We start from the raw sequence: 11,288 nt of genomic DNA, 5'->3' as shown, positions 1-11,288 counted from the left end.
TAATTAGGCAACTGAAGCGGGGTATCTGAAGCATTCATTTCTGCAGTAGATGACATGAAAGCACAGAATGGAGAGGTTACAGGGGGAAAAAGTAATGCTGACGAGCACTTCAAAATTTTTTTAGGACAAGGAAATAACTCCCAAACACAGATGACTGCCTTACTACATGAATGAATTCTACTGCTGGCCATGACAGAAGTACAAAGAAAGATTAACTTAAATTAATTCACTTTGGGATTACAATAAAAACTAACATCATTTACATCTACAAATAAATTTCCTTAGAATTTATACCTACTGAAAAACAGATGTAGCAAGACTGGAGCAATGGACACCTTGCAATATTCTCCTAGCTTTAAGATGACATGTAGTTTATCTGCAGCTTTCCTCTTCATGTATGGAACAAGCCTCTTCGCAGGCAGCCATTGCTTGCACTGAACTATGTTGATCAGGTAAAAAAATAAAAGTGGCATGGAAGTTAACTTTCTAGCTGATAACACACAAGAAGGATACATAATCCAATGAAATATTTAAAACACAGCACACTGTATTACACGTGTAATTTGTTTTTCATTTCAAGTTTATTAAAACTTTAGCAGTACAAATGATCCAGGTTTTAGATTATCAAAAGACCAAACTGAAGTCCACATCTTTAAAAAAGGCGTTCCCCAAAACGTCTCTAAAACTTTGAGACAATGGAAACATTAAGTCCACAAACTCATCCATGCCTGTCATCATCTGTTCCAGGACTTGTTTCACGATCAGACTTTTTATCTTTACTAGGGGCACGATCTCTCTCCTGACTCTTTGATTTTTGGTTTACTTCTTTTTCTGCTGAGGATCTGGTCTTTTCCTTTTCTTTACTGCTGCGTGAGTATGATTTTTTTGATTCTCTCTCTTTGCTACTTGGTCTCTTTTTTGAGTCTGGACTTCTATCCTGATCTCTACTAGACTTCTTATCTCTGCTAGATTCAGGACTACTACTTTCACGGCTTTTCGAACGCCTCTTCCTTTGGCTTTCACTATCATTCCTCTTATATGAGCTTCTACTTTCCCTATTGGAATACCTCTCCCTGTTTCTGCTTTGACTTTCATCTCTCTCTGAACTCCTTGATTCTCTCCTCCTCCTGTTTTCTCTTCCTCTGTATTTATCTGGTGTACCTCTCCTTTCTCTGCTTCTTGATCTTCCTCTCCTTCTTGTTTCTCTATCTCTATTCCTGGAATAGTCCTTACTTCGACTGCGATCCCTGTCCCTGCTTCTTGATCTTCCTCTCCTACCCCTATCTCTGCTTTTGCTTCGATCCCTCGTTCTGCTGCTGGAGCTGTGTTTTCCTCTAGCATGCTCACGCTCTTTGCTTCTTGACTTGCGTTTCTCCCTGTCTTTGCTCTTCCTATGCTCTTGTTCATTACTTCTTGAGCCTGCTCTTTTACTTCTCTCCTTGCTCCTACTTCTTTCTTTCTCTCTCCCTCTAGAATCATAGTGCTTTTCTTTTTCTCTACCTTTCTCATGGTCTCTCTCTTTGCTTCTTGATCTTAGTCTCTTTTCATCATGTCTGCTGTGTCTGGAGTCTCTTTCTTTACTTTTTGATTTCTCTCTGCTTTTACTATGGCTTCTAGATTTAGCTCTCTTCTTGGCTTTGCTTTTGCTATGCTTGTCATCTTTTTCTGAATTTCTTCTTGTCTCCCTGTCTTTACTGCTGGATTTGTGATCTTTTTTCTTCTCTTTTTCCCCTCTTCGGCTTGGACTTTCAGAAACTTGCCTGTGGTCTGATATCCTTCTCTCTCTTCCTCTTCCTGGGCTCTTTTGATTATCTTTCTTGGTTTCATTTATTTCACTCCTTGGAGAGAAAAAGATACAATTTTTAAAAAGCTTTAATTTCCCTCCACTCTGAAAAATTAAACCAGAAGTGAGACAGCTTCACAACTAAAACTTCACATCACAGATAATTTTTATTAATAACTATGTATTTGCAGTAGCATGGTTAAACTCACGCGCAATTAAATAATGGAATAATCAAGTCAGCAGCCTGGCTTCTTGAAAGCAATTGTAATTGAAAATCCAACATAACAGGTATTATTTTTAATTAAACAAGCAAAAAAAAAAGAAAAAAAAAAACCTAAAATTTTTTTTAAAACCCATATGCACATGTTCCAGAAAGAAATAATCTTACTTGTCTCCTTTTATCCATCTTTCTCCACTAGACACTCTCATTCTTTGAGCTCTTTGCATTTCTTGCCTCCAATGTGGAGGAGTTTCACTGCGCCGGAATCGATCTCTTGACCTGGATCTGGAAGGTGTCCGGTAACGCTTGGAGGAAAAAAGAGAAAATCATGCCTTAGTTTGAATTTCACATGCTGTGATACCTAAGCAAGATTTCCGTCCCTGGCACTCAGTTCTACAGAGCACCTAACATGACACTTCACATGTATATACCAGGTTTCCACTGACAAGTTACTAACTTACTGAAAATGTATCTGACATTTAACTAAGGAGGGAATACACTAAGTCTGATCAAATAACTGATTTTAAGGTAAGGTCTACATCAGGATTTTTGTAGTGTGATGAGAGGTGTTCAGCTACTTTTAATTTGCACAAACGCTAATGTTTGTTTACTAACAATGAAGATTTGTATCTTTGACAGGCAATGCAAAAACAATACTTCACACTTGTTAAGGATTTTACTAAAAATTAGAGGAATAGAGACTTCAGTTATTAAAAACATTTGCTACATGCAGCACATAGCATATGGCTTCACAATACCGAAAGAGCCAATTTGACAGCTCCCCCCCGCCAAAAGGGGGACAAGTCTTCCCCACATTCTTGGCACTGATTTTACTGGTTCTGTGTTCACTAGAACCCTTCTTGAGCTAGTTCAATTCACTAATTTAAATATTACCATATTAACTTCAATAAAATATTTTAATGGCTTTTTCTCACCCCCTTCTTCTCTTTTCTGTCCTCCTTCAAGCCTCAGTCCTCCAATCAATTACAATGCTCTTATTTTTTTTAAATCAACTATCTCAAGGAATTTGATTAGTAACACCAGCAGTGAGACTGTGCTACCACCTTGCTTATTTTGAAGAACAGATTGCAAACATTTACCCTTGGTCCTCTTCCTTTTATTTTCCTTCCAGATCTGGTGACTAACAGTCTTCTCTGGTATGTTGACTGCGAGTTTGATAGATTACTAAAAATAATTTAAAAAGAATGATATTGTTTGTACAATAAAAAAGACAGAAAATCAGTATTACAAACTCTTCAGAAACTAAATGAAAACACACAATTTTATTCTACAGCAGACAGTAACATTTACACCGTAAAACTTCAATTTGTGACCACAATAATTTTAGAAGATCTCCAGGTTTTTCAGTTTTTGAAAAAAGAATAAATTAAGACTCAGACTGGACAGTTCCAAGGTAGGCTAAATGAAATCAAGCCAGTCATTATACATTCTTTATGCACTAAAACCATTTTCAAAGACTAAGCCTTTGTTATAGGACAAAGATAACAGTTTCCAATAAATGGAGAAATCTATTTTTCATCCAGCAGTGCTTACAACATGGAACTGTTCAATATAGAAAAGATTCAGCATTAGAGTTCTAAAACAGTAATGTGACCATACCACTGCCAGACTGTGGTATGTGACCACACCATAGTCAGACTTAAACCAGATATATTACCTCTCTCTTTCCTTCTCTCTGCTTTTTCTCTCTTTTTCTTTCTCATCTACTTTAGGAGGACTTTTCCTCATCAGGAACCGGTTTTCAGGTACAGGAGGAATTTCTTCAGGACGGACAGTAGATAATGGCTGTGCTTCAGTATTTTCATCTTCACTTTCACTGGATGAGCTTTATTTGTGTACAGAAAAGATGCATAATGAGTTATTTGGATGAGGGAATACCCTTCCATCTATTTAAATAGTTCAGAAATTCTCTTAATTCAATATACAATGATACCACAAGTACCACAGAAAACAGAGCTATTTCAGAAACGTTTTCCCCCCATGATATATTTGCTCCAAAGTATCCAACAGCAGTAGATTTCTGACCAACACTTTTTCTCTTCTAATTACAATGGTGCAACATTGAACATAGACATACTGTTTATTTAGATGCAACTTTTTATTTTCTTTTCTTTTCAAAACACTTTCAGGAGACTAAAAATTCAGATTTTACACTAGAATATGTAACTGTCTACAGACTATAGTAATTCCAAGCAATTTACAAACTTCTGTGAAAAGGGCTTAGGTGCACTGAAACAGGTTTAGGCAGCATTGCCCTAAGTGAATGTTTCTTAAATTCTACTGCTAGCTTAGAAAAATGTGACTTGCACTGTGTCCTGGGGTGATTTTATGATGCTTGTATCCCCAATCATCTGTTCTGTTTATGCTGGATATTAAGTTCTGCACCTTTAAGACTAGTTCTGAGAGCAAAGGGGAGGAGAAGAATCCTAAAATTTGTTATCAGGAGCTGCACGTGCTCCCCTGTATCCTTCTCCTGGACTGTGCTCTCTGCAGCACAGACAGTGGGACAGAGCTCTCCTGTGCTTTTAGTCAGTTTTTAGCTAGCTGAGGCAGGGAATTTCCCTGGACTGTGGTTTTTCTTTTTCTTGGGACTGTTTGAACCTGCTCTGGACTGAAAAGTCAGAAAACCATCAGGAGCTTAACCTGTGGCCACCAGGGCCTGGGATGCTGCATTCCAGCACCAGAGGGACTGATAACAGACTGAGTGAGACCAGTTACAGCCCATGACAAGGCTTTTCTGAATTTGTCATACCTTCAGAACAGTGAGAGATTTTATTGTTTAATGCTTTTTTTATGCTTGTGAATACTTTGCTTTTTAAATAAACAGGTTTTTCCACTTTTCTCCAAGGAAATCCTTTCCCAATGCAGCTGGGGGAGGGGCCACTTGAATCTGCTTTTTTAGAGGGACCCCTTTAGGAGTTTCCTCCCAAATTTGCCTTAGACCAGGACAAACTGACAACTTTTATCTCACACTGAACTATAACAAATATTCAAAGTAACATTCTTAGAAGCAAGACTGCTTTCTCAGTTTTATTATCTTCCAGTGAAGCTGAAAGAGTTTTGGCATATCAGACCAAAAAAACTGAAGTATTAATTACTTAAGAACTTATTAGAAGTTCATTTATTAATTTTATGTTTAATTTTGTTATATTCCTGCATATTACATTTTCCTTAATTCCATCACATATGGTTCAAACTGAATTGTGCAGAAGTAAATTTATGGCAACAAGCTATCCCTACCCATTTCAAACCTACCACTCCAACTTTTCAAGCCAACTGAAGTCTTAGTTCATTCATTTACTCCTTCACATGCTGCAGTACACTGGCCCATGAACATGGCCCTTCACTACCATATCAGAAAGTTTATTCTTGTGTATGGAAACCAATGACCGCCCAGACTGCAAAACCTGCATTGCTCGTTTACACAAAGGCAGTCTGTGGCTATTAAGGCAAGAGAATGGTACTGTATGGTGCACATGTAACAAAACAAATCTCAAAAGTGACCTTTTCTTGCTTTTCTTTCTCTTCTTCTTTTCTTTCTTATGTTTCTTGGAATTTCTTTTGTGTTTCTTTTTTCGCTTCTTAGATTTCTCTTCTGAAGCACTCTCAGAATCAGATGATGAATCAGAAGATGATTCTGAATCGCTTGAACTTTCCGAGTCACTGGATGAGGAAGATGACTTGTGTCTCTTCTTTTCTTCTTTCTTAGCTTTAGATCAGAACAGCAAAGACACATTTTAATATCAAACACTTCTAAACTAATTTCAGAAAAATCACCCATCTTGTATCCGTCTTTGTATCTTGTATTCTGGTATGGCTGGATCGTTCTATCTTGTACCTCTCAGATTCTTATAACTGTGTCATGAGATTACTTCATCAAAATACTTGAGAACAATTTGACAGTTTGGAAAAACATTGTTTCTCCATAGTACAATAAAGGATACGTCTAGGAAAACAAGACATTTTCATAATTTGGACTTATGAAACTAAGTCTAAAATTTATACTGTCAAGCACTTGCAGAACTATGTAAGTTTTTTGATGATGTTTTATACAACATTAGCTACATACAAAGAATTCTTTAAAATTTATTTACATGTGTTTATAAAAATATTCTTTAGCTTCAGGTTTCACCCGACTTCATCAAATCACTAATAAGAGAAATTTTGACTAGGATCTCTTCTACAAAACTGGTACCAAACACCCACCTGTCCTTAAGAAAATCAACGTAACGTTTTTTGTTCCAGTTTTTCTTGTGAGTTGTCTTAGCTTAGCTAGTCTGTAATAACCTTTCTAACTACTTTCTAATACTTTGCTTTCTTCCTTCTTTTTTCTCCTCAGAACTTAAGATTTTCCCTACAACTTTGGATGACAAGCACATTAAAGCCCTGCCTAAAGGCTGCAGGTCATTACTGCTCAGTGACAAAAATTTTATTTAGTCATTCAAGAGTTCTACAGTGGACTTCCAAGGGAATGTGACGATCCAATGAAGACAGCTATGCAAGTGGCTATCTCATTCCCCAGGTTCACCCATCTGTAGCTGTACTGTTTTATTTTCTAGTTGCAGCACCTGTGCATTTCCCAAGAGATGACATGCTCCAGAATACTGTCCAAAAAACCATATCTGTATCCTAACACATGGCACGATCCAGAACCTTTCAGAAGTCAGGAGCCAAAAGATAACTTTGCCTGGAATTCTGGGGCATTGAAGAGATCGCCTCAGACGCCAAAGTCATTCTATCAAATATCACAACAAATGAGCAACAAGGAGGTGAAAAAACAAGAAGCTGAAGTTCAAATGCTTGTATTTTCCTCTGCCCAAACAAACCATTATTCTTGTGCTGTGCTTCAAAACCCTTGGTGCAACCCTTCCCAGTACATAACAGAACGTGCTAAGAATGAAATAGCAAACAAAATAAGCATCTTGGCTTTCCGCTAATGAGATTCTCCATGGTGACAGGAACATCTTAGGTTCTACTCCTCTTATAAAATAAGGCTTGATCCAAGCTCTCATACCATGTTTAATTCTGCAATGGCAGAGCAGGACATCCCTTCCAGAAAAAAAGACAAGTTCTGTCATATTCCTCTTTAAGAACAGTGTATAGAAACTCATGAAATGTTTGAGCTAAAAGGCCAAACCCAGACTTTCAGAATCTAAGTGGCTATTTTGAAGAGTTACCTTAGAGCAACCTGAAACAAGTTCAATACTTTCCAAAGAAGTATCAGTCATTAAATAAAGTCAGACTGCCACCAATCTTCTTAACACAGCACTCTACTTGATATGACAAGTGCTTGGCAGCTTTATACTACAATGTAGTGAGTCTAAGAAAACTCAAGACAGAAGAAGCTTTGAAAAAAAGCACATATGATTGCTCTTTAATGTCTTTTGCATCAACAACTTTTAGGTTCTTTAGAAGACAGATTGCTCTGCAATGCTATACACCTTTTCACCAACCATGCCATCATCTATCACAAGTTTCTAAATAGTTTTATAAGCAGCCAGCATGGAAGAAAACAAGCAAAATGACCACATATGTACAGTTCAAGTTTACCTTTGGATTTTGGAATTAACTCTCCACAACTCAGGATGCGGACTTCAGCATATGGTTTACTAGATGCATCTGTTTTCTGGTTTTCTATTTCTCTCACAACTTCCTGACCTGAGATGACTTGTCCAAAAACAACATGATGCCTGAAGAACATAAACAAAAGTAAGTATGCTTAGCACTTAGCTTTCTCAAGGCAGCTCCCAAACAAATGTAAGAAGAAAATAAAGAGATATTTACCCATCTAAATGAGGTGTAGGTTTAGTTGTTCTGTTGTTTCCAGATTTTCATTTAAAGAGAGAGAAAAAAAAAATCAGTATTAGTGAAAAGCAGTCAGTATTCAAGTATGTAATCTACACATAGGAAAGTGAATATTATTTTGAGTGTACTAACAAAATTGAACAAAAACAATATATATCAGTCTGTGTTTGTGTGCAGTTAAAAGTATTTAATGTTTTATATGTTATACTAGCTATTCAATGAAACACTCTGATTATTACATTTTACTGAAAAAAAAATCAAATTGCACATAGATTTTAGACAGAATCCTCATGTAGAATATGATAACTTTCTTTTTGAATTATATAAATACTAGCAGGAAGAGGTACAAAAGTCTGCAGGAAAAATGCAAATAACCTTTTACCCATTAGAAAATAACCAGAAAACTGGAAGAAAAAGTATCTGCATGTAGAAATTACTTGACACAGAAGAACTGACTCTCTCTCAGCTTTTCCCTATACTAGCATTACTAAGGCATACATGTCAGTTATGGAAGAGTAGAAAACTGGGATGATTAGAGTAATGATCATTTAGAAATCCCAAAATAAGGTTTTAATGCTGACATCCGCAACTTGTTATGTTAACTAAGCCCATGAGACATGGGTAAGAGTGATGTATTTGGAGAATATATTCTGTAGATAATTTAATTTTAAAAGAGTCTACCGCAATGTATTTTTAGAATTTAAGTTTTACTTATAAGTAAGACTGTACTGGAAAGCTATTTTGTGATTAGAAAAAGCCCTCTACTACTTTAAAGAACCCCCAGAGCTGTTTTGCCATCTTCCTGAAAACAATTTATTAGAGCACTAAGAATTTTACAAGGAACTAACAGGTTTGCTTTTTTGACCAAGTTAGAACACAGCTACTGAAAACTACTGAAAGCCCTTTTGCACGGAAAATTAAATACAAATAAGCAGATTAGGGGTAAAAATAAGTACATTAGGAAAATGGCTACTTCCAGGCAACCTGGTAAAAAACCATCAACTTTGGTTTTGCACGGGAGCTAGTCTTCAGTATTTAAAAGGATTCCCTTAATAGCTTACAAACAGCAAACCATATACACATTTCAAGACATTTCAATACTTACATAAAGAACTGTGAACCATTTGTATCTTTCCCTCGGTTGGCCATTGAAAGGAGAAATTCTTTGTTGTGCTTTACAGCAAAACTTTCATCTAAAGAAAGTGTTTTCAGTTACTTTTTAAGCATACGATATATGCTTAAGTAAATGATATCGTCTAAGTAAATTAATCCTGATTAAATAAATCTGTTAGTCACTTGAATGAAAAGTTGTATTAAAAATAGACTAAAAATAACAGCTGTTTTAAAAATATCATTCTGTTCATTCTATGTAACAAGAAGAAATATGAATCCAATGGTTTATAGCCTGAGAGGAAAAAAAACTACAATTTAGTATTCTTTCACAAAAGATCTGTGTCCTACGAATACTAGCAGAGATGTTTAAGTTGTTGCTCTATTTTCTTTGGAAGAGAAGCTGTGTATTAATGATTAATAAATCCCTTATTTTCAGGCTTTTTGTTGTTCTGGGTTTTTTTTAGTACACATAGAGAGTTTGATAGGAATTCCAAATAACTTGTTTGTCTGACAGACAGAGATAAATTTATCAAGTTAGCCATTAAGAAAATTAGTTTAACTTCAATGAATCCTACTTCTTACGAGCAAGGAATCGTTAATAGTTCCAACTAAATCCCAACAAAACTATGAAATCTAAAAACTGTAAAATGTAATCACTATTCTTCATTTAAGACACCTGTAAGAAATAATCCTCTCCCTTCTTTCCCAAAACAGCAAAAAGGCTTTTGGGGGAAGGAAATTCTGCTGACATGAGGACATTTGTTCAATACTGTTTGGATACAGATGGCAGGAAGAAGTATTAACAAAGAATAGTGTTCATAATGCTACTGTAACTAGCCATGAAAGGGATGGTCCCACTCACTCTCCAATAATCTGTACAATAGCATCAAGTGTCAATCTAATCCTATGGTGCACTGGTTAATAGATACACAAAAGCAAAACTATCCACAAATTCAGTTCCATAATGTGACCAGCCAAGTTGAACGGCCAGCCCACTTCTGCAAGAAAATAAGTGGAGGTTGCGCTCATTTTTCCATTTCTCCCAACCATACATCTCCTCAAAACCATCTACTCATTTGCCTTAGTTCTTATGCTTGCCAAATTGGATCCACTCACTAACATGGGAATATATAATTTTTTTTTCTGCAATAATCTTTAGGCATTTTAGCAAGCTGGATCAGGCTAACATTTGTTCGGAGAGTTAGTGCAAGGTAAGGCCTCCTCCCTCTTCTGGCAGTTGCAAACTGCTGATTCCACTCAAGGTCTGATAGAAATTTGCAGCCTAGCCCAACTACAGCAACAAATAATTATTGTGTGTGCTGCAAGCTCAAACAACAACCAATGGCAAAAAAACCCAAAACTATCTGGGAGTGGAGAGGGGCTTAACCTTGCTTGGGTGGCATCTACCCAGCACCTGGGCTTAGGTGTAACACAACAACTGCTCCAATAAACACACATGCTCCACTACATTCCGGACAGACTGAGAAACGCAGCAGCTTCTTCTGCAATGCTGGCTGAGAAAGAACCAGGACTGTAAGAAAACTAAAAGCTCTACCTTTAATTCATCTTGGACTCAGGAAAGCAGGGCTCTGTGTGTTTTTTTAAATAAAAATTTATGAGGAAACCCAACCCCATCAACACCTTTCTCCTTTTCCCTCAAAGAGAAGACCATCCCCAGCTTTAAGCTAGCTGAGCAAGCCAAAAGTAGATGTCTAAAACCAGCAATAAAAATGTAAGTCTGGTAAAAGGGACAAATACAAAGGAGTTCAGTTTTAGTTTTTCATTCATTAAAATGGTTCATATCTTAAAAGTAAAACAACTTAAATGGGACAGTCAAAGGCCTTCAAGACCAGACAAAATCTTTTTAAAAAATGGAATTCAGGTTTACAGAACAGAGACTACAGAATGTAAAGGTAATTGTTTATTTTAACACCAAAATAGAACAGACTGATAGAACTCTTACCTTCAAAAAAGCCACCATAAATGGATTCTCCTCCTCTGCCATTTCCTTAAAAGAGGAAAAGTGACAGTTAAAGTAGTGATTAAAAGAGTTACATTATGTGGAAGGTACTTCATAATACTGACGTAACTGCATCTAAGTCACTGACATTACACTTCAAGATATGCAAACACAATCAAGATGCGTCTTTGTAATCCAGAAGCAAAAAACTTGGAAAACAAGAAGTATTCTCCCATGTATTCAGCAACAGTCTCCCTTTTTTCTTTATTTCCCAGCAGCAGATACAATATTTAATTCTCACGCTTCAACCTTTCAATAGCAGGTATTTAGTTCTCCGAATGATTGACATAACTTGAGCAAAAGTTTATTATAAACTTCTCTATGTG

General features: G+C 36.4%; 1 protein-coding gene across 1 annotated transcript in view; it reads right to left on the bottom strand.

The window, feature by feature from the left end:
- Positions 1 to 562: 562 nt before the first annotated feature.
- The window catches only part of PPIG (peptidylprolyl isomerase G), a 20,941-nt gene continuing 10,215 nt past the window's right edge, over positions 563 to 11,288 (bottom strand). Inside the window, exons 5-13 of the mRNA XM_050976798.1 lie at positions 10,906 to 10,950; positions 8,935 to 9,022; positions 7,809 to 7,838; positions 7,575 to 7,714; positions 5,529 to 5,733; positions 3,682 to 3,849; positions 3,104 to 3,188; positions 2,172 to 2,308; positions 563 to 1,838 (exon numbers count right to left, since the gene is read on the bottom strand). Of these exons, the coding sequence (XP_050832755.1) occupies positions 719 to 1,838; positions 2,172 to 2,308; positions 3,104 to 3,188; positions 3,682 to 3,849; positions 5,529 to 5,733; positions 7,575 to 7,714; positions 7,809 to 7,838; positions 8,935 to 9,022; positions 10,906 to 10,950 (2,018 nt within the window). The 3' untranslated portion in view covers positions 563 to 718. The remainder of the gene's footprint in view (positions 1,839 to 2,171; positions 2,309 to 3,103; positions 3,189 to 3,681; positions 3,850 to 5,528; positions 5,734 to 7,574; positions 7,715 to 7,808; positions 7,839 to 8,934; positions 9,023 to 10,905; positions 10,951 to 11,288) is intronic.

Source organism: Serinus canaria, chromosome 7 (genome assembly GCF_022539315.1).
Source record: "Serinus canaria isolate serCan28SL12 chromosome 7, serCan2020, whole genome shotgun sequence".
Taxonomy (NCBI): Eukaryota; Metazoa; Chordata; class Aves; order Passeriformes; family Fringillidae; genus Serinus; species Serinus canaria.
The sequence above is the reverse complement of the archived record's forward strand: the minus strand, read 5'-3'. Positions and strand labels throughout refer to the sequence as shown.